The sequence below is a fragment of the Podarcis muralis genome, chromosome 14, assembly GCF_964188315.1.
Source record: "Podarcis muralis chromosome 14, rPodMur119.hap1.1, whole genome shotgun sequence".
Classification (NCBI taxonomy): Eukaryota; Metazoa; Chordata; class Lepidosauria; order Squamata; family Lacertidae; genus Podarcis; species Podarcis muralis.
In genome coordinates this window covers 11,382,388-11,405,728 of record NC_135668.1, presented here as the reverse complement: position 1 = coordinate 11,405,728, position 23,341 = coordinate 11,382,388, and the positions used below count along the sequence as shown (strand labels likewise).

The following is a 23,341-nucleotide window of genomic DNA, read 5'->3' as shown; positions in this document are numbered from 1 at the left end:
AGCAGTGGAGGAGCAGCCTAGGGAATGCACAGATGGGCCAACAGGCTCCTAGCCACTCTGAGACAGAAGAAGAGTAAAAGAAGAAGAAGAAGAAGAAGAAGAAGAAGAAGAAGAAGAAGAAGAAGAAGAGGAGGAGGAGGAGGAGGAGGAGGAGGAGGAGTTTGGATTTGATATCCCGCTTTATCACTACCCGAAGGAGTCTCAAAGCGGCTAACATTCTCCTTTCCCTTCCTCCCCCACAACAAACACTCTGTGAGGTGAGTGGGGCTGAGAGACCTCAGAGAAGTGTGACTGGCCCAAGGTCACCCAGCAGCTGCAAGTGGAGGAGCGGAGACGCGAACCCGGTTCCCCAGATTACGAGACTACCGCTCTTAACCACTACACCACACAGGCAGAGTGCAGAGATGCAATTTTTGTGCTTCCCTGGTCCTGTACCCTTGGTGGGGTCCAACCTGATCAGCCCCTAGGTACACCTCTGCTTCTGAGGGAGACGCACACCACTTAGATGTAGTAATATAAGTAGTAAATAATACTAATAATCATAATCATAATATATAAAAAATTATACCCCGCCCATCTGGCTGGGTTTCCCCAGCCACTCAGGGAGGCTCCCAATAGAATATTAAAAACACAATAAATACAGTGGTACCTCGGGTTAAGTACTTAATTCGTTCTGGACGTCCGTTCTTAACCTGAAACTGTTCTTAACCTGAAGCACCACTTTAGCTAATGGGGCCTCCTGCTGCTGCCGTGCTGCCGCTGCATAATTTCTGTTCTCATCCTGAAGCAAAGTTCTTAACCTGAGGTAATATTTCTGGGTTAGTGGAGTCTGTAACCTGAAGCATATGTAACCTGAAGTGTATGTAACCTGAGGTACCACTGTACATCAAACATTAAAAACTTCCCTAAACAGGGCTGCCTTCAGATGTCTTCTAAACGTTTGGTAGTTGTTCTTCTCTTTGACATCTGGTGGGAGGGCGTTCCACAGGGCGGGTGCCACTACTGAGAAGGCCCTCTGCCTGGTTCCCTGTAACTTCTCTTCTCACAGTGAGGGAACCGCCAGAAGGCCCTTGGGGCTGGACCTCAGTGTCTGGGCTGAACAATGGGGGTGGAGATGCTCCTTCAGGTATACTGGGCCGAGGCCGTTTAGGGCTTTAAAGGTCAGCACCAACACTTTGAATTGTGCTTGGAAACGTGCTGGGAGCCAATGCAGATCTCTCAGGACAGGTGTTATGTGGTCCTGGTGGCCACTCCCAGTCACCAGTCTAGCTGCCACATTCTGGATTAGTTGTAGTTTCCGGGTCACCTTCAAAGGTAGCCCCACGAAGAGCGCATTGCAGTAGTCCAAGAGGGAAATCATGCATCATTTCATCAGGCATTTTCATAACCCAGAGCTACTCAGAATACTAAGGAGCTGCTCAAGCTCCAAAATGCCATAGAGGGCATTCAGGAGATATTGTGTCAACCCCTCACTTAATCTTACCGTTCCATAGCGAGACAAAGGCTTCAACCAGATTGCCAACCTTCTCCACTAGAAATTCCCCCAGAGCATTTAGGAACACATCAGGTTCCATTAGTCTCTGAGGGTGGGCCATCCCAAATGGGTCCCTCCCCCTTTACAGGGGGCAGTTGCTCCTGTCTGTCTAAACTTAACCTGACAATAGTCAGTCCATCCCAGGAGAGGATGAAACATGCTTCTGTCCTGTTGTTGCAACAATGCGCGCGGGGGGGGGGGGGGGATTGTGATGTGTTTTTTCCGGCCCAGGAACAATTCTCGTTAACCAAAACTCTGTCACTTGTTTCATGCCATATGTATCTCAACAAAATAGTAAAATCGTCTGTCCTTATCTACTCTTTTGTTTAAAGTGCTTTATCTTACAGCAAACATTCAAAACATCAAAATATATGAAATATAAAGGAAAGGGGACCCCTGACCATTAAGTCCAGTCGTGACCGACTCTGGGGTTGTGGCGCTCATCTCGCTTTATTGGCCGAGGGAGCCAGCGTACAGCTTCCGGGTCATGTGGCCAGCATGACTAAGCCACATCTGGTGAACCAGAGCAGCGCACGGAAACGCCGTTTACCTTCCTGCAGGAGCGGTACCTATTTATCTACTTGCACTTTGACATGCTTTCGAGCTGCTAGGTTGGCAGGAGCAGGGACTGAGCCATGGGAGCTCACCCCATTGCGGGGATTCGAACCGCCGACCTTCTGATCAGCAAGCCCTAGGCTCTGTGGTTTAACCTACAGCGCCACCCACATCCCTTATATGAAATATAGAGCATGTCAAACACAGGGTAATTTCAATCATTACCTAAGAAAAAACAAATGCCCAATCTCGGTTTAAGTACACAAATGCAAAGCAAAACGAGAGTTAACTGACAATAAAGTTTCTGGTACAGTGGTACCTCGGGTTACATACGCTTCAGGTTACATACGCTTTCCACTAACCCAGAAATAGTACCTCAGGTTAAGAACTTTGCCCCAGGATGAGAACAGAAATCGTGTGCCAGCTGCGCGGCAGCAGTGGGAGGCCCCATTAGCTAAAGTGGTGCTTCAGGTTAAGAACCGTTTCAGGTTAAGAATGGACCTCCAGAACGAATTAAGTACTTAACCCGAGGTACCACTGTACTGGTCTTCTTGGTCTGCAAGGATCCTGGCTTAAATACAGTTCAGAGGGCAGGGGTCCTCTTGCCAAGCTAGGTGGAAGATAGCAGGGTCTCATATCCTTACTCCAGAGGAGGCTGTCCACAGCAAAAGGCAAATGGAATGGCAGCGATGGTCAGTCTCTTCCCACATACCCTCCATCATTCCACAGATGAAAATAGGGACATTTCTCAGTCCCCGGCTACTGATTTTCCTTGGCCTCCCGATTTTTGTCCCCAACCCCCCCCCCCCATGCAGAGCATCTTCTATGAGAAGAAGGGCGAGTGCTGATGCCACCACCTGAACGGGACACAGTACACATGCCATGCCCTATAACGTCCTGAGAAAACTCCTTAATCCCAGTTTCATTTTATTTTTTTCTTGGGTCAATTTGCAAAAAGAAAAACACACACCAATAAATACATTTTCGAAAGGGGCAAGATTAGACGCACAAAGAATTTTTTAAAAAATCAAGACTCCTTGCACTCCATTCAGCTCCTCCTTTATTCCTTCTCAGGGCAGCCCTGCCCTCTGCCTGCCCCCAGAGCTGGTGTACCACACAGGGCTGGGCATCAGAGGTGGCAGCCTCTCCTTCCTCACCGACTACTCAACAGCTGCTATGAGCTGCCCAAGGGAGGAAGCTGGTGGCAGCGGCCATGGGACTGTCCCTAGAAAATCAGGACACTTGGAGGGTATTTTCCCCAGCCTCCTGGAAGTATCAGGTGCTGGTGTAGGTCTTATTGCCCCTCAGCCCTTGCTCCCGATCTCCCTGAACCAGGCCCTTCTGTTGGACAAGAGAGCTGTGTGTTGCCCTCTATTTTTATAACTACCTTGACAATCTCCCTCAGGGCAGGGCAGTGCCCCGTTGCCAGCACTGAAGTAGGATTCAGCAGCCAGTCCTGTCGTCTACTCTACTCAGAATGGGCGTTCGCGTGGCACCGTTTTGTTCTTTGCCACGGACAGCAAAATCCCTTGGGCTGGCCTCGACAGCCGAACGGATGGCCATTGCAAATTAAAGCTTTGCACAATCCACACAGAGATATTCTAGTCACAAACCCTGCCAATTCTTCATTCACAGGCATGGCCCAGCCTTCCCAGTGTGGCCGGGGAAATATATTCAATCGCCTTTGAAATTCAAGGACGCTCCTGTCACTCCTTGCAATGGTTGTCGGAAGGTGATGAGGATGAAAGGCTTTCTGGGGCTCTGCTCACAGCCCAGGGTTTTTAATTTCCTTTTCCTTTGATTAGAAATTTGGCACAGGGTCCCAGGTCTGCATCCTGGCCGGCCGACCAACTTACTCGAGGGAAGCCTGGGAGATAGTAACTCCCTTGGCTTAAAATGTCGCGAGCAAACCTGCGCGCCAATTCCAAGGTCAGAGACCCTTTTGTTTGGTGGGGGGAAAGAAAGAGCGTATCTTCTCTTGTTTTGACTTGTTGCTGCCGTTGTCTAATCTAAACCACTGGCCTTGTCATAAAGCAAAGCTGGTAGTGGGACAGGCTCTCTCAGTTTATGGGATGGAGAAGGGGGGCGTTGCAAGGCATCAGTTGGAGCCACGATAACAACCCAAAGTGACGGAGTGTTTTGTCAGTGCTCTCCCAACACGCTGGATTTTCATTTTGCTCTTGCAGGACTATCGATTGGCTCGGGCCTTGGGCAAAGACGATCATGGAAGCCTTCAACCCGATGCAGTACAATATCACCAGAGCGGTCTCAGAGACGATGCCATTTGCCACAGTCCCAGTCTTGCTCTTTATAGGCTTCCTGTTCCTGATGTGGACTTGTGAAGAAGCGACAACCATACCAGGTAAGTTCTTTCGAAGCAGAGGCTTGCATTCAACTTTTACTCAGAGAAGACCCATTGCAAGTAAAGGATCTGAGATAATGGGGGAAGGGGCTTTGCATGCAAAAGACCCCAGGTTCATCTCCAGGTAGGGTTGGGAGAAATCACTGCCTGAATTGCTGGAGGGTTGCTGGCAGTCAGTGTAGACAATACTGAACTTGATGGAACCATGGTCTGACTTAGGCTAAGTCATATGTTCCTAACCATGTTCATGAATTTCAATTTGTTCACTGGTTACTGCATTTATACCCTGCCTTTCCTCTAAGGATCTCAATATTGTATCCATGGATCTTCCTTTCTTCATATGAGCTTCACAACAACCCTAGCAGGTAGGCCAGGCTGAATGGTGATGAAGGGCACAAAGTAAAGATTTGAGCTCAGGTCTCCCAGGTCTCCTAACATCCTGTGTCACACTACTCTGACTAACATTGAATGCAACCCATTGTGCATGAGATAGCCTATAATTTCCACTTTTAAATATATGCAGAAGATGGGGGGGGGGACTCTCCTTCAAGGAGAATTAGAAATGGCAAATGAAATCTGGGCTATCTTCTATTTTATTTGCAATTTTAAAAAAGTACATGGCCTCTCTCAGGAGCTGAAAGCACATTGCAATTTGAATCTTCCCCTTCACACTTCATCCCATTAGAACTACTCTCCTCATGTTACTTGTTCCTGCCACTGATTCATCTGAGGCATGGGTAGACAAACTAAGGCTTGGGGTCCAGATCCGGCCCAATCACCTGCTAAATCCGGCCCTCGGACGGTCCAGGAACCAGCGTGTTTTTACATGAGTATAATGTGTGCTTTTATTTAAAACGCATCTCTGGGTTATTTGTGGGGCATAGGGATTTGTTCCTTTCCCCCCCCTCCAAAATACAGTCATACCTCGGGTTACAGCCGCTTCAGGTTGCGTTTTTTTGGGTTGCAGACTGCCAAAACCCAAAAGTACCGGAACGGGTTACTTCCGGGTTTCAGCGGTCGTGCATGCACAGAAGCGCTAAATCACGCTTTGCAAATGCGCAGAAGCACCGAATCGCAACCCACGTGTGCGCAGACGCAGGTTGCAAACACTGCGGATCACGTTCACAACCCGAGCGTCCCCTGTATAATCCAGCCCCCCACAAGGTCTGAGGGACAGTGGACCGGCCCCCTGCTGAAAAAGTTTGCTGACCCCTGATCTGAGGCATGAGCAGACTGCTGTCCTAACCTTGTCTCCTCATAAGCAAGTCCTCTTGCGTTCAGTGTTAGGACTGCAGCCTGAACTCTCGATGAACTCAGTCTCATTTCCAAGTAGACCTCTGTAGGCTGCTGCTGTTAGTGCCTCGCTCCTAATACATATCTATTGGCATTGGTGTCACTTTAATTCTTTGCTTATTTCCCATGTTCAGACAGGATTTTGCATATTACTGAATCACAGAATTGTGGAGCTGGAAGACACCCAGAGGGTCATTTAGTCGAACACACTGAAATGCAGGGTTCCTGCTCACAGCCACCCTGAGTGGGCTCGAACCACCAACCTTCTGGTTAAGAGCCAGATGGACTGGTCCTTTGTGCCACCGGGATAAACTGGCCATAGATAGTCAGCAGCATGGTTTGATGCCCTATTCAGCCAATGAAAATTACTGGGTGACCTTGGCTCGGTCACTGTCCCCAGCCGGGCTGTTGTTTTTTTCAGTAGGAACTCACCATAAGTCAGTTCTAGTATCTACAGTGGTACCTCAGGTTACAAACGCTTCAAGTTACGGACTCTGCTAACCCAGAAATAGTACCTCGGGTTAAGAATTTTTCTTCAGGATGAGAACAGAAATCGTGCAGCAGTGGTGCGGCGGCAGCAGGAGGCCCCATTAGCTAAAGTGGTACCTCAGGTTAAGAACAGTTTCAGGTTAAGAACAAACCTCCAGAACGAATTAAGTTCTTAACCCGAGGTACCACTGTACTCTGCTTTCAGAAGGTGCCTGTCTGAAATCCTGACGAGGTGCTGTCAGTCAATATCAGGGGTCAGCAAACTTTTTCAGCAGGGGGCCGGTCCACTGTCCCTCAGACCTTGTGGGGGCCAGACTATATTTTGGGGAGGGTGAATGAATTCCTATGCCCCACAAATAATCCAGAGATGCATTTTAAATAAAAGGACACATTCTACTCATGTAAAAACACGCTGATTCCCGGACCATCTGCGGGCCGGATTTAGAAAGCGATGGGGCCAGATTCAGCCCCCAGGCCTTAGTTTGCCTACCCATGATATAGACAGCCATGAGCTAGATGGACCTAGCTCATGGTGCAGCGGGTGCAGAATGCCGCGGCGAGGCTCCTTACAGGGTCCTTGCCGCGAGATCACATTCATCCAGTGCTTTACCAACTGCACTGGCTCCAAGTGGAGTACAGGGTCAGGTTTAAGGTGCTGGTTTTGACCTTTAAGGCCCTATGCGGCCTAGGACCCACGTACCTAAGGGACCGCCTCTCCTGGTATGCCCCCGCGGAGGACCTTATGGTCCACAAATGACAACACTCTGGAGGTCCCAAGTCGCAAGATTGGTCTCAACTAGGGCCAGGGCCTTTTCAGTACTGGCCCTGACTTGGTGGAACGCTCTTTCACGAGAGACCAGGGACTTGACATTTTTCCACAGGGCCTGCAAGATAGAGCTGTTCCGCCTGGCCTTCGGTTTGGACTCAGTCTGACCCTTATGTTTCCCTCCCCTTATGGTTTGATCTATGAGCTACTTTTAAAATGAGGCTGCATTTTAAATTGCATTTTAACCTGTATTTTAAATTGGTTTTTTTCCCTATTACGTTTTTACTATAATTTTACTGGTATTAGCTGCCCTGAGCCCGGCTCTGGCTAGGGAGGGCGGGGTTGTTTATTATTATTATTATTATTATTATTATTATTATTATTATTATTATTATTATGTGACTCTGCATAAGACATATCCTTTGTTCCTGTGAGGTCCCTTCTGACTTGATGTTTAACTCCCCCTGAAATCCATACAAGTGAGTGGGACCTTGTAGCAGAGGATTCCATGAACCAGGGTTGCTGAATTCTCATCTCCCGTCAGCCCATCAATGGGAGAAATTCCCTTTCTCAAAGTGCCTGGTCCTTCAAATTTGGAATGCAGTGGCATGCAGTCAGTGGACCAGGGGGACTAGGCTAGCCCCCTGTGTTCTCGACACACACCTTGGTCATTCCAGGCTTGGGTGCCCTATTCAGCCAGTGAAAATCACTGAGTGACCTTGGCTCAGTCACTGTCTCCCACCCAGGGCTTTTTTTCAGCCAGAAGTCTCAGGTGGGTGCCATTGCCATTTGAAGAGAACGAGGGAGGTGTTCCTGGTGAGTTCCAGCACCTCTTTTTCTAGAAAAAATAGCACTGCTCCCAGCTCTGCCGCATCCAGCAAGATGATTCTGCTTACTGGAAACTCTGGGTGGGAGCCAGACTGAATTAGCTGCATTTATTTCTCAGGGAAACAAGACTTAAGATACCAGTCCAGTGTTTGTGATCCCAACACTTGTTTCTAAGCAAGCAAGTTTAGGATGGGATGTTATCATTTATTAAATCTACCTACAAGAAGCAAAGGATATATCAAAAACTCTAAACATGCGTACTTGCCAAGAAGCTATTTTAAATGTAAAATGTAAAAATGTAAAGTAAGAGAAATCAGGAAGCTTGACACTGTAGAAGTTCGTGTGAGAGCATCACTTCATTGATCTCAGTGGAGCAATTTCATGCTGAAATGCATTTGGTCTTTTCCATTCTCCAGAACCTGGAGAAGAGCCAATATCTTACACATTTGCCTCGCTCTGTTTTCAAAACATTGTCTGCATTTTTTCAAACCGCATTTGGAGCATATGACTGGGGCAGCCTTGAGAGATCATTTGGCGTAAACGGTTGCGGCATACTCTCAAAATAAACAAAGCAGTGAAACAAATGCCAGGCTGGATTAAACTAGCCCTCTCATATCCTTTCAATTACTGTAACAACCTTACGGATAGTATCAGGATTGGGGAACCTATGTTACAGGACTACAACTCCTATTTTACATGACAAGCTGCCTGGGGCTCAATTCTGAGTTCCAGCAAGTTTTGGCTGGAGAAATAAGCTATGTGTATGCCACTTTTGGAGGGACGCGGGTGGCACTGTGGGTTAAACCACAGAGCCTAGGACTTGCCGGTCAGAAGGTCGGCGGTTCGAATCCCCGCGACAGGGTGAGCTCTCGTTGCTCCGTCCCAGCTCCTGCCAACCTAGCAGTTCGAAAGCACGTCAAAGTGCAAGCAGATAAATAGGTACCGCTCCGGTGGGAAGGTAAACGGCGTTTCCGTGCGCTGCTCTGGTTCGCCAGAAGCGGCTTAGTCATGCTGGCCACATGACCCAGAAGCTGTACGCCGGCTCCCTCGGCCAATAAAGCAAGATGAGCGCCGCAACCCCAGAGTCGGCCACGACTGGACCTAATGGTCAGGGGTCCCTTTACCCTTTACCTTTATGCCACTTTTACACACACACCCCTCGCCAGAGCTCAGTTGGTATACATGGTTCTCCCTTCCCCGTTTTTATCCTCACAATAAGGGAAATTTTGAAGCACCGCATTGTTCAATTTTTTTTTATTCCATTTCTATTGCACCCTTCATCCAGGGATCACAGAGTGGTTTACAATATAGCGTCACAAACATACATAACATAGGTAAAGGTAAAGGTACCCCTGCCCATACGGGCCAGTCTTGACAGACTCTGGGGTTGTGCGCCCATCTCACTCAAGAGGCCGGGGGCCAGCGCTGTCCGGAGACACTTCCGGGTCACGTGGCCAGCGTGACATCGCTGCTCTGGCGAGCCAGAGCCGCACACGGAAACGCCGTTTACCTTCCCACTGGTAAGCGGTCCCTATTTATCTACTTGCACCCGGGGGTGCTTTCGAACTGCTAGGTTGGCAGGTGCTGGGACCGAGCAACTGGAGCGCACCCCGCCGCGGGGATTCGAACCGCCGACCTTTCGATCGGCAAGTCCTAGGCACTGAGGCTTTAACCAACAGCACCACCCGCGTCCCATACATAACATAGTAACAAACAAAATATTATATATGAATGGATGCTACTGATAAAATCCATCTTTCTTTCCCCCCCCCCCTCTTCTTTTAGGCCCTGGCTACTGTATGGGGATTGGTCCCCTTATTTCGCATTGGAGATTCCTGTGGATGGGGATTGGCAGTGCCTGTAACTACTACAACAAGATGTACGGTGAATTTATGAGAGTCTGGATCAACGGAGAAGAGACCCTCATTATTAGCAAGTAAATCTTTGATTTCTGAAAGTCTGGATGGAGAGTAACTATTGCTATTAGAGTGTCCAGATGTAAGAGGAAATTTCTTGGTATCTGTCCTGAAAAAACAGGTGGGAAGTACCATTAAAGAAAAAATAACCGAGCAGGTAGAAGAACAAGCCTTGCTAAAGCACAGCCAGCATGGCTTCTGCAAGGGCAAGTCCTGTCTCATGAACTTTTCAGAGTCTGTTGAGAGTGTCAACAGCGGAGAGCGTGAGGCGATCTGGTTGACATAATTTCTACAAGGAAAGGGTGTGGCATTTGAGACGTCTTAGTGTTTGCATCTGGTTACTCTAATTTATTTATTGTGTATTTGAGAGAACGTATATACTGATTAATTACAATGACATCATAGGTCTGATTGCTAGGGCACAACCAGGGGTGGGCTTGGGCAATCTTTTTAATATGGTGCCCTGGGTGAGGTCAAAATCTGGTACCCCAAAATGGATCTTCTCAATCTTGCACCACCTTCGTAGGGGAACCACCCACACAGTGGCGTAGCGTGGGTTGTCAGCACCCGGGGCAAGGCAAGTAATTTGCACCCCCTAACCCGTGGATTTGCGCCCCCTAACCCGTGGGTTTGCGCCCCCTAACCCTAACCCCCAGATGTTGCGCCCGGTGCGGCTGGCCCCCCCTGCACCCCCCACGCTACGCCACTGCACCCACATCACCCTAAATCCAATACTGGCACAATCCTGGCTAGATCCTTCTTCACTAGTTTTATGGAGCTGACTGCACTCTTTTTACTGCTGACTTCCCATGGCAGTGAGAGGAGAATCTAAAGAGGAAAATTTGAAACGGAATCTTTCTCTGTGTAAATAATTTTGTTGTTGTTTAGTCGTTTAGTCGTATCCGACTCTTCGTGACCCCATGGACCAGAGCACGCCAGGCACTTCTGTCTTCCACTGCCTCCTGCCGTTTGGTCAAACTCATGCTGGTAGCTTCGAGAACACTGTCCAACCACCTCGTCCTCTGTCGTCCCCTTCTCCTTGTGCCCTCCATCTTTCCCAACATCAGGGTCTTTTCCAGGGAGTCTTCTCTTCTCGTGAGTTGGCCAAAGTATTGGAGCCTCAGCTTCAGGATCTGGCCTTCCAGTGAGCACTCAGGGTTGATTTCCTTCAGAATGGAGAGGTTTGATCTTCTTGCAGTCCATGGGACTCTCAAGAGTCTCCTCCAGCACCATAATTCAAAAGCATCAATTCTTTGGCGATCAGCCTTCTTTATGGTCCAGCTCTCACTTCCATACATCACTACTGGGAAAGCCAGGCTCATAAAGAGCAGTAGAAAACACCGCCTGCTTCTGTTGCAAGGGGCCCAATCTGAATCAGGGCTTCAGTGTGGGGGAATTGAAGCCCCCCCCCCCCCCAGCCACATGCCAGGATCCTAATCTAGATTAGGAGCCCCGATGCTGGCTAGTCTGTAGAGATCAGAGAACACGTCATAGATCATAGAATTGTAGAGCTGAAAGGAACCCTGAGCATAGCTGTCAACATTTCCCCTTTTTTAAGGGAAATTCCCTTATTCCGAATAGGATTCCTCGCAAGAAAAGGGAAAAGTTGACAGCTATGAGGATCATCTAGTCCAACCACCTGCAATGCAGGAAAATACAGCTGTCCCACAAGGGGATTGAACCTGTGACCTTGGCATTATCAGCACCATGCTCTAGCCCACTGAGCTATCTAGGCTATCAGAGAAACTCAGCCGTCATAAGCAAATGCCTTGACTCATGTCCAATGTAGTTTTGTGCCATTAAAAAGCCACCTGCTAATTTCTGCAAAGCGCACCTCTGTTAAGAGATGGGAGGAGGCCAGGCCAGAAGTTGAGCGTTGTCTTGGTTGCATTTTCCTGCCCATGTGACAACCCAGCCTCATCACATTCCTTGCACTGTGGAGCTTTGCTGTTGACACCACGCTGATATTTCTTAGCTTATAGCTCCCTCTTGCGGACATTCAGCTTCAGTTGCTGGTCTTAGGATAAACCACAGCAGCTGCACAAACAGAAAAATGATGAAAACCTGAATCGTACATTTTAATTTATTTCTGGTATTGGCATGATTTATTTGTGAACCATCTTTCAACAAATGTTCACAAATGTGGGCTCTTTCTTTATTAGCAATTGCGGCAACTTATCTTTTTTGAAACTAACTTTTCTTTCGTTTCTTTTTTCTGTAACCTGGTAGTCACAATTCAATTAAAAAAAATTTAAAAAGAAAATGTATACACTATGGGAAATGTGTGCGTGTAAGTGCATATGTTTGTGAAAAGAACGTGCAGAAATGCATTGTATTGAAGAAAAACGCTTTACAGACATATGTGTGGAGAAACTTGTGCTAAAATGCTGAAGAGTTTTCCTGACGTCTTCCCTGGAAAAAATAAAAATTGCAAATGGATGTGGAAGTGTGTAAAACTGAACATCAGATTAGAAAAATCAGAAACTGCCCCTTGCAGGGCGGAGGCCTCAGCAGATGTCTGATGAAGGTACTCCCAACAGCAGCTCGCCATTTCTTTGGAGGGGACACAGTCCCTGACACTCAATAGCTATGTTCTACCCTCATGAGTGGCGCTGTAGGTTAGACCACAGAGCCTAGGCCTTGCCGATCAGAAGGTCAGCGGTTCGAATCCCCGCGACAGGGTGAGCTCCCATTGCTCGGTCCCTGCTCCTGTCAACCTAGCAGTTCGAAAGCACCTCAAAGTGCAAGTAGATAAATAGGTACCACTCTGGCAGGAAGGTAAACGGCATTTCTGTGCACTGCTCTGGTTCGCCAGAAGTGGCTTAGTCAGCAGATGTCTGATGAAGGTACTCCCAATAGCAGCTCGCCATTTCTTTGGAGAAAGCCAAGTGGTACCCTCTGGGATATCCTTGAGGGGTGGGAACAAACCAGGCCATTGTTTCTGGTGATGCCAACTGCTGAAGTTCAAGCCTGCCAATGTCTTCAGCCTCAACATCCCTGCCTAGCTTTCAGCATCTGTTCTGGTTTTGGATCTTGCAAGACTGCGATGGTCTGCAAAGATAGTGTCTGTGCTACAAAGTGACCCAAAATCTCACAGAAGGAGTTGTGTACAGCTGTCATAATAAAAGACAACGTCAGGCACTCTGCCAATCAACTTGTTATGTCTTCTTCTGTGCTGAGCTAAGAAATAAAATAAAATAAATCTGTGGGTTTTATTTTGTTCCATCAGAGGAAGAGATTGGCCAATGGGGATGATCCGACTGAAAGCAATTAGCTGACACTGGGGGAGTTTGTTGACATGGGGAATATTGCATTCGTTATCCAGAATATAACGCTAGGGCTCCTATTCCTTTCATACTGCAGTACCTGTTGTGCCATGGCCCTGTGACTTTTAGACTGATTTAGCGACGTTGCTGTTCCCCCATCATTTCTGCACATGTACACTTCTGTCCTCCCACTCCCCCCCCCATGAAAACTGCAGGAAATAACTGCATGCTGGGATACTGTTTTAAATGTTGTCATTTTATTCCCAAGTTAAGGGGGCTGCAAATGTGGTTTTTCACCAGGATTCAAATAACACGAAAATGGGTGTTAAACGTGTGCGACGTTCCATTTGTTTTCCGGAAGTGGATTTTACATGGTTTGGAATCTTGAATACAATGCCACAGTTAACAGTTAGGGAAACATCAAGGAAACAGAATGAATTGCCATGTGAATGCGGCCTTAATAGTCTTTCTTCTGCTTGCTAGATCTTCAGGTATGTTCCACGTAATGAAATACGGGCATTACACCTCTCGATTTGGGAGCAAGCTGGGCTTAAAGTGCATCGGCATGCATGAGAACGGGATCATATTTAACAATAACCCAGAACTCTGGAAAGAAATCCGACCCTTCTTCACCAAAGGTAAGCTCTGGATTTCTGGTTCTCCCTGCAGCATCTATTCCTGTTTTGAAAGTGCAGTCAGCCTATGTCATTTAAATAAATAAGTAGGATGGCTGCCATGCCAAATGAGCAAGAAGAGCTCAAACTCAAGCAACGGCAAGTAGCTCCACTGAGATACTTCCAGGCCTGGTCTCAGGGTTCAGCATGAATGAGGACCTTCCCAGGGTCTTGGGGCTCAGAAGAGACCGTCACTGACTGGCACAACCCAGCCAAACCACTGGGGCCAACCTGAAGTCCCAGATGCCACTGTGCCTCAGTGGCTCAGAGCACCTTTTACCCGTTCCAGTTTGTGTACTAGCTATGCCCTTTTGTGCACAGGATGGTCGTGGAGGTCCATGTGATGATAACCTCACTGCTAGACTACTGTAATGTCCTCTGTGTGGGTCCTCCTTCGCACCAGGTTCTGAAGATGCAGCAACTTCCATATGCAGCTGCCAGGGTGCTTGTTGGGTCACCCATTTTTACAAATATTACACCGGTGCGGAAGGATCTGCTCTGTCTGCCTCCTAGCTCCTGAGCCAAATTCAGAGGGTTTTCTGCTGACACTAGACACCCTAAACAACTTGGGACCATTATATCTAGCAGACTGCCTCCCCTAGTGCAGACCAAGCTGATCTTTAAGGATCTTCGGATGAAACCCTTCTAGTCAGTCCAAGGCTTGTTTATTGTCACTCGGTGAGGATGCAGAAGACATCCTTCTTGGCAAGAGCATTCTCCCTCTGGTGTGCCTTCCCTTAGTAATTCATGAGGCAGAGATAGTACAGTGGTGCCCCGCAAGACGAATGCCTCGCAAGACGGAAAACCCGCTAGACGAAAGGGTTTTCCATTTTTGAGTTGCTTCACAAGACGATTTTCCCTATGGGCTTGCTTCGCAAGACGAAAACGTCTTGCTAGTCTTGCGATTTTTTTTCCGCTCCCCCCCCCTTTTTTCTAAGCCGCTAAGCTGCTAAACCGCTAATAGGGTTGCTTCGCAAGACGAAAAAACCGCTAGACGAAGAGACTCGCGGAATGGATTATTTTTGTCTTGCGAGGCACCACTGTAATTTAAAATTGTGTATACAGTGGTGCCTCGCAAGACGAAAATAATCTGTTCCGCAAGTCTCTTCGTCTAGCGGGTTTTCCGTCTTGCGAGGCATTCGTCTTGCGGGGCACCACTGTATATTCCAAAGTTTTCCTGGACTTTGCCTCTTCTCTTTTAATCCCCTGTTGCCCCTGTTGCTTAGTTCGATTTGGACAGTTGTGCTTAGTTTTTACCTAGTTTTTAGGAAAGTGTATTGAAGGCCCCAGTTGTATTCATATGGTTTCTTGGAGACTGCTTAGAGAATTTTATTACATGAGGGGGAATAAAATTGTGTGTGATATTAATTAAAGGCTTACTGGAGCCTAGTGCTAGCCCCAGAGACTTCCATTTTGCTTCCTTGTTTGGGCACTTCCCCTTGAAATATATAGCTCAGTACCAAACTGTCTAGACTATAAGGAAATTTGTGAAATTGCAGCTCTCTCTGGCCCGGGTCTCGTGCGGATGGTATCTATTTGTGTTGACTCAACGGCTGAACATTTGAACCAGCTAACGGAATCGGCTCCCAAGCCTGAATACTTCAACAGCCTGAATCTCATGAGACGTATCATGCTGGACACGTCAAACAGACTTTTTCTTGGGATTCCTCTTGACGGTACTGAAATTATCTTTCTTAGGCTTCGCCATGATTCCATAATCATCCCCTCTATTTCCAAAGTCCACTGATGAGTGTGGGTGCTTATTTAGCCAAATCATCACTATCTGCACATAAGAGGGAAATTTGGGGAGGTGTGGTGGAACCCCAAGGAAGGCAGAAGTACAAAATCTCTCTTTTTTGGTGGGGGGAGGGGATGTCAGGCTATGTACATATGAATGCACCCATTTAAACCATTCAACGCAAGCCCTACTCAGAGTCTCTTCTTCTCTGGCAATCACTCATAGCCGAGTAAGATTGTCTTCCATGAACACAGTTTTGATGGTGAGTCCATAAGTGACTGTGGAGGCCAATTCTGGATCCACACATCCTTCCACAGTGGGGGGACACATGTTTCCGGGCAGGAGTTGATCATGGTGAGGGTTTGTCAAGCGTGCCTCCCTCTTAGCACGTTTCTCCCTTTCGTCCTGAGTTCAAGCATCTTCAAAGCCCATGACACCTTTGGTAAAGGCAGTTCTCCAATTGGAGTGTTCACAGGCCAGTGTTTCCCAGTTGTCGGTGTTCATACTACATTTTTTAGATTTGCCTTGAGAGAGTCTTTAAACCTCTTTTGTTGACCACCAGCATTACGCTTTCCATTTTTCAGTTCGGAATAGAATAGTTGCTTTGGAAGACGATAATCAGGCATATGAACAACATGACCAGTCCAACGGTTGATGTTGAAGAATCTTTGCTTCTTCCTGTACACTGGGAGTAGTACTCATTGAAATTAATAGACATGACTTAGTTTAATTGGTTTCAATGGGTGTACTCTGAGTAGGACTGTTCACTACAACCCATAGTCTCCTTTGGGGTGGGTGAGCACAGTCTTGATGTCCCACTTAATTTGTGAGATTGTCAGTTAGTCATTGTGCATTTACTACAGGCTTCCACAGCCTGGGGATCTGTGGATGTCTTGAGCTCCAGTTCACACCATCCCTGGCAATGGGCCATGCTGGCTAGGGATGATGGGAGTTGTAGTCCAAAATATTTGGAGAGCACTATGTTGGGGAAAGCTGGTTTAACATATCACCTGGCTGATCTTAGACTGGCTGAACCCACCAAAAAGAGTTGGGTCTCAGTTTTCCTTCCTAATTAACCATTTCAGTTGCCTGTTGAGATCCTTTTCCTTCATTTGTTTTATCCATGCTGCCACTTCTGGGTGTGTTTTTTTCCTTCTCCACTGATAGGAAGCAATGTAATTTTCCTAAATAAGTGGATGAATCGATAGTTACAGGAGACCCCCTCTACGCCCGGATGTAATTCCCTGCTTGGAATGGTCGAGAAATTAAGATTCACTTCTTACCAAACTTCCCTAATCCACACTTTCTGGAAAAAAGAATACATGAATCAGAACCTAGCCTTACAATTTTCCAGAAGGATGTGGTTGGCCCCATCAATGGGTTGCTGTTCACGGTGTTGGAGCTTCTTTCCATTTATGTTTCTGTTTCCCTTGTCATTTCAGAAAACGAAGTTGTGCTTAAAATCCAAAACTACTTTGATGCTTGGCAAGCGCTGCTCCTGAAACCTGACATCTACTTTAAGATTTCTTGGCTGTATAAAAAATATGAGAAGTCTGCGTAAGTACCAGCAACAGCAGCAATTTTACTGAGAGTGGACCAGGACTGCGTGCCTTGCCTACACACCTACTCTAGAGTCTTCGTTTGTGGGACGAGTAAAAAGTGCTTGGATTGCAGTGTAATTCTGCACCGTCTTTACACAGTTACCTGGGAGTAAGCTCAATTGAATACAGTGGGACTTACTTCTGAGTAGACAGTGTAAGACTCCACTTACAATCAAGGACTGAACGCTCCACATGTTTCCTAAGAAAGCATTGCAATTAAATAATTTAAAGTGGATTCCTTCAAAATTATAGGAAAGACTTCAAACGTCAGTGTCACCATTTCTTACCTTTGGTGCAGGTATTTTATTTCCAGCAGAAACAGGACTCTGCTTTTGCATCTACAGACACACACACACCACTTTTAATTGTTCCCCAAGATGTTGAGGGGAGGAAAAAGGGAAACTGGGACATTCTGGGATCAAATCAGAAACCAGGATGGCTTCTGTAATTCTGGGACTGTCCCTGGAAAATCAGGACAATGGAGGGTATGGTCTCCACAGGTTGTGAAAGGTTGGGGGGTGTCTGTTTGGGTGTGCATGTCTGTGTCTGCAGTAGACAAATGTCACTTACTTCCTGTTCAACTGCAGTATAGGTTGAAATATACAGGGCTGTCTGATTCTTACACCAAGGCACTGCAGGTACTAAGTGATATACTGGATCCCTTCTGTTTTAGGAAGGATTTGAAAGAAGTCATTGAAATCTTAATAGAGAAGAAACGACAAGAGCTTTTCAAACTTGAGAAACTGGAGGACCACATGGATTTTGCATCACAGCTGATTTTTGCTCAGGTGATTTAAAAAAAAAATAATAATGCATGAACTGTAATTGATCACCTCACGTTGGGGCATAAAATGCTGCTTTTATAGAAAGTTCCTTTTTAAATTATAGAACAGATAGTTCATGTATCTTAAGATCTTAAGAAGAGTCCCGCTAGATGAGACCATGAAGAGTCCCGCTCCTCGCTATGGCTGGTAGCCAATGATAGCCAAATCCTCCATTAATTAGTTGGTGGCCATCGCTACATCCTGTGGGACTGTGGCTCAGTATTATGCCTTCTGACATATAGCAGCTCTCAAAGTACTGAGCTTTCCCCTCATCTGCTACCTGGAGACATGGGCGTGCCAGGATTTTTGTTGGGGGGAGGTAGTTGTTGAGCTTTCTTTAGGATACCCATCAAAGTTGTGAGCTTTGGGGAGGGATCATGGTGGGGGCATGCTTTTCATGAATTTCTGTGGATCTAGGGGGGGCCTGCCCCCTTGCCTATGGCCATGCTTGGAAGCACCAGGGAATGGAACCCGGGACCTTCTGCATGCAAAGGATGTCTTCTGCCATGGACCTATGACTTCTCCCCACCTGTGATGAGCAAATTGCTTCATTTATTCCTGGCTTTTTCCACCACAAACACAGTAGCGATGGGAGAGAGATGGGATTCTGTCGGCGAAATCGGTGAACCTACCCAATCCACATTTTCTGAAACAGTATGCAAACTGAAACGCAGCTGCATAGCTGTCAACCGTCCCTTATTTGGCGGGAAAGTCCCTTATCCCAGCGCCGTGTCCCGCTGCTGTCCCTTATTAATGATGTCCCTTAAATTTCCCGGGTTTCAAAGGAAGCAGCTCCTCTCCCTCCCTCCCTGCCGGCCAGGGAGGAGGGAGGCTCCAATAAGGAGTCTAAGAACGACTGGGGGGGGGTGGAGCTTTCATGCCTTGTGCCGATCAAATCGGCCACGCTGCCTGGGGACTCGCCTTTGCTCAGCGCTTCCCAGTAGAGAGGTGACGGTGGTTTTCCTTGCTGCATTCCCTTTGCCGGGTTGCTGCGCTGTGGGAACCACCGCTTGAGGGTTCGTTTGGCTGCTGGCTGGGCTTTCTGCCTTTGGCTCGGAGGGGCTCAGAGGTCAAACATACCTGTGCTCTGAAAATCCCTTATTTTGGCTGCTGATCCCTTATTTCCAAGGCTGCTGGTCCCTTATTTTCAAATCTGTAAGTTAACAGCTATGCGCAGCTGTCCTTCGGAATTTGCACTTTTCTCCTGCCAAGTAATGTGTACAAAAAGGCATATACTAGGGTAAAGTGTGCACAGAAATTGCATGCGAAAATGCATTATATTGGGGAAAATTGGTTTGCAAGAGTATGCATATTAGAAATGTTTATTTATTTGTTTTAAGACATTTATATACCACCTTTTCTCTTCCAAGGACCTTAAGGTGGTGTACATGGTTCTCCACCTCACCATTTCATCCTCACACCAACATTGTGCGATAGGTTAGGCTGAGAGGCAGTGACTGGTCCAAGGTCACCCAGTGAGCTTCATAGCTGAGCAGGGATTCGAACCCTGGTCTCCCAGGCCATAGTCCGACACTCTAACCATTACGCCACATGTATATTAGGAGAACTTTGCACATAATTTCAGGTAAATTTCCACGAGAGCTTTTTAAAGACGTCCACATGCTGGATGTGGAAATGTGGGGAACTAGAGTTAAGACTGAGGGGAAAATGAGAACCTGAGAGAAACCAAAATTGAGTGATTTGCACATTTCCAAAACACAACCAGCTGTTGGTCCTCTGATGCATTGATGCATTGCCCTAGACACATTGCCCTACTGAGTTCATTCTCTCACTGCTCGCTGATCTGAGTAGAATTTAACACTGTTGTTGGCAACCAAGTCTAGTAGCCATCATCTGCCCATTCAATCTTTCAGAGCCGTGGAGACCTAACTGGTGAGATGGTCAACCAGTGTGTTTTGGAAATGCTGATAGCTGCCCCAGATACACTCTCCGTGACTCTGTTCTTCATGCTGGTGCTGATTGCAGAACACCCTCAGGTGGAAAAGGAGATGGTGAAGGAAATAGAGGCTGTGATGGGTAAGTATTCAGTGACACTGGAAGACAAGGGTGATTTCCCTAATGAACAAATATGTACTTTGAGCTAGGAAGGGTCCAAACTATTAGTGATCCAAAGATAATGATCCCAAAGTTTTCTGTAAAACCCCACTGAACACTAGGCTTGCCGCTTTAATTTGGCGGCAGTGAATAGAATGGCTCTTGTGCCTTTGATAACTGCTGGATGTTCAAAAATTAGACTGGATTATTTATTGTGATACTCTCTCTGTGGCATTCTTTTTTTTATTATTGATACAGAAGAAAAAAGAGAAAACACAAATACCAAATTACACATAGGAATAACCATAGACACAGAATTTTCTTAACAAACAATAAAACATAAATTGGTCTTAACACTAAAGACCCAACCTCCCGTCTATTCCATAATTTGATTTCACTTTACTTATTGCCAATACACACTTTTATCATAATTAAACTTTTTCTTAATATATCTTAATTCTTATATCTGTCTTGCAACTATTACTGAAGTTCCTCGAATGCTGCAACAGAGTTTAAACTACTATATTTATATTTCAAATATTCTTTGAAAAGGGTCCAAACTATTAGGGATCCAAAGATAATGATCCCAAAGTTTTCTGTAAAACCCCACTGAACACTAGGCTTGCCGCTTTAATTTGGCGGCAGGGAATAGAATGGCTCTTGTGCCTTTGATAACTGCTGGATGTTCAAAAAATTCGACTGGATTATTTATTGTGATACTCTCTCTGTGGCATTCAAAGCACTCTGGAAACTTCCATTGGTGTGAAATGTTGCTGCCCTATTGCTAACTAACAAAAGCAGGAGTGGGGAACTGGGAATGGTCTCCTACACAGCTGTAGGTCACCTCACATCACAACAACATTGGGTGATCAGTTCTTGCCACTTTGGAGCCCTGACAATAAGCTGGTGGTTGGAACTTCAGAGTGCTCAGTGCTGCTCTCTGCAAGCACCACCAGCTGATCATCAAGGGTCTCTCTACAGGATCGCTGATTGTTTGTGCTTGCAGAGGACTATGTATGGGTCTTTGAAACCCCAACAGCCAGCTTAACTTCAGGGCTTCAGCGCCATGGCTCTGTTAGTTTGGACTGTGCAGGGAGTTGGTTTTGTTTTGTTTTCACATGATTCTCCCACCTGCTATCTGCAGCGGTTCAGTCCCACAACAGAGACATCAAGCGAGGATGTAGTCTTGATAGTCTGTTTCTCAGAAGTGATCAGCAAGACTCAAGTTTTAGGTTTTTATACTGAAGCAAAATTCAAAAGCTGGCTTTAAAAGTGTACAAATGAATTCTGCAATTCCACCATATTCCAAATCTGTGCAGAAATGTCATTTCAGTTCTTTCTCAGTGGTGATATCAGAGACCAGCTGTTTTATCTTACATGCTTCCTAAAGGTGACAGAGATATCAAAAGTGAGGACATCCCAAAGCTAAAAGTGGTGGAGAATTTTATTCTCGAGAGCATGAGATACCAGCCAGTCGTGGACTTGGTCATGCGCAAAGCCTTGCAAGACGATGTGATTGATGGCTATCCTGTCAAGAAAGGAACCAACATCATTCTGAACATCGGGCGCATACATAAGCTTGAGTTCTTCCCAAAGCCAAATGAATTCTCACTTGACAACTTTGAGAAAAACGTAAGTTTGGGGTTTGTTTGTTTTTAATTGTTTGAGGCTGTTGCTTCACTAGCATCGGTATCTGGTCTCTTCAACTAGTTGCTAGGGCCCCGAGACCCCACCGCTGACATATGATCTGGGTCCTGTCTTATTTAGGACAGGGAAGTTACTGGTGATAAAATTAAGTCTAATAGGTAAAGGCAGACTTAGATACAAATTCAAATTCAACCTTGCCACAAGAGCACGTGTGCCCACCAGTAAAACACCGTCCAAAAAGAATTTTGACACAAGGTTTCTTTTTCTGTAGTGTTTTACCAGTGTATAGAAACTGATTCGTAATGGGAAGGGAGTCACACAAAAACTGCAGCAAACTGCTCCAGAATTGCTTTTAGTAATTTCCCTATTTAATTTCTCCAGAATTTTGGAGTGGAACTCAGGGAAGAGTGAACTGGAAGGAAAATAAAGTTGTGGAATAGGGATGAACACATCTCCCTTGGTGGGTGGGTGTAGTGTTTTGGGGTGCTGTTTATGAAATTTTTTAATTCTGACTTTTCTTCGAAAATTGTTTTTTTTTGTGAAGGTCCCCCATCGTTACTTTCAGCCCTTTGGATTTGGTCCCCGTGGCTGTGTTGGGAAGTTTATTGCCATGGTGATGATGAAAGCTATCCTGGTGACTTTCCTGAGAAGGTGCAGTATCCGGACTCTAAAAGACCAAGGTCTTAACCACATTCCAAAAAACAATGACTTGTCAATGCATCCAGATGAAAGCCAGCCATTGCTGCAGATGCTTTTCGTGCCAAGAAATAACGTGAGCAACAACCATCATGATTAATAAAACAGCCCATGAAGTCTCCAAACACTGATTGTTTGGGCTACCCTAATGAAAACTGATTGGTTGGACTACTCTGCTCAAATGAAGAATTCTCATCCATCTGGGGAGCATCCATTCACTCATCCAATGAATAAATTGCTGGTGCAAGTGGCCATTTGATAGAACTCAGGTTCTGGCTGCCGTTCAGGATGGAGCACCATTTTTTGGTATACCCCCCCCCCCCAAAAAAAGTTAACATTCATGCAAGGAAGACCTACAAGTATCTTTGCAAATTATTCTGGGCAGCTGAAATTGTGTGATGGAAATTCCGTTCTGCAAGAAGCACTGAAGAACCCGTTTATGTAGATCCATGGAGATGAGATGAGATAAGAATTATGCAAGAGGCAGCAGCTGGATTCTCGCACCACTGTTGATTAGGAAGCAGAAGTCAAATTTTGAGCTGCACAATGCACAGATAAGACTTCTTTGAAAGCAACAGAACAATGTAACTCTACTGTGGAGTCATGAAAATTTCATTGACGGCTGTGCTTGCTGTCTTATCATGGCAAGCCATCCTGATTCACTTTGGAGTACCGCAAAGCACTGATTTTCTTCATCTGTTTGATTTGAAGGAGAGGAGCACACATATTCTCTCTGGACTTGATGGGTGACTCTCTCCCATTTGTTTTGTACGTTGTGGGGTGCATGTGTGTGGGGTGGGGGGTTCGGGTCACTTTCACAGAACTATTTTTCCAGGCTGAGAGTATGAGTTGGGTGAATACGAGCTGGGCGTCTGCTTGCAGCGAAGCATATGGCCGCCATCTTTTCTTTGCCTCTGCCAATGGTGAGAGCCGGGACGACAAAAATCCAAATGCTGCCACATTCTGCAGCATAGGCATTCAGCAACTGCCTGGGCTAACTGGCAGGCCACAGATCTATGTTCTCCTGCCCTTTCTGGCCCACCACTGAAATGACAGGCTGGAACATTCCCTGGGCAGTAAATTTCCCCAGGACTCCA

At 46.4% G+C, this 23,341-nt stretch overlaps 1 protein-coding gene across 1 annotated transcript in view; it reads left to right on the top strand.

Moving 5' to 3' along the window:
* CYP19A1 (cytochrome P450 family 19 subfamily A member 1) overlaps positions 1–22,557 on the top strand; it is a 40,045-nt gene extending 17,488 nt beyond the window's left edge. Inside the window, exons 2-10 of the mRNA XM_077918794.1 lie at positions 4,276–4,451; positions 9,613–9,763; positions 13,493–13,647; positions 15,183–15,359; positions 16,864–16,978; positions 17,696–17,810; positions 19,721–19,883; positions 21,292–21,533; positions 22,093–22,557. Of these exons, the coding sequence (XP_077774920.1) occupies positions 4,313–4,451; positions 9,613–9,763; positions 13,493–13,647; positions 15,183–15,359; positions 16,864–16,978; positions 17,696–17,810; positions 19,721–19,883; positions 21,292–21,533; positions 22,093–22,344 (1,509 nt within the window). The 5' untranslated portion in view covers positions 4,276–4,312 and the 3' untranslated portion in view covers positions 22,345–22,557. The remainder of the gene's footprint in view (positions 1–4,275; positions 4,452–9,612; positions 9,764–13,492; positions 13,648–15,182; positions 15,360–16,863; positions 16,979–17,695; positions 17,811–19,720; positions 19,884–21,291; positions 21,534–22,092) is intronic.
* Positions 22,558–23,341: the final 784 nt, after the last annotated feature.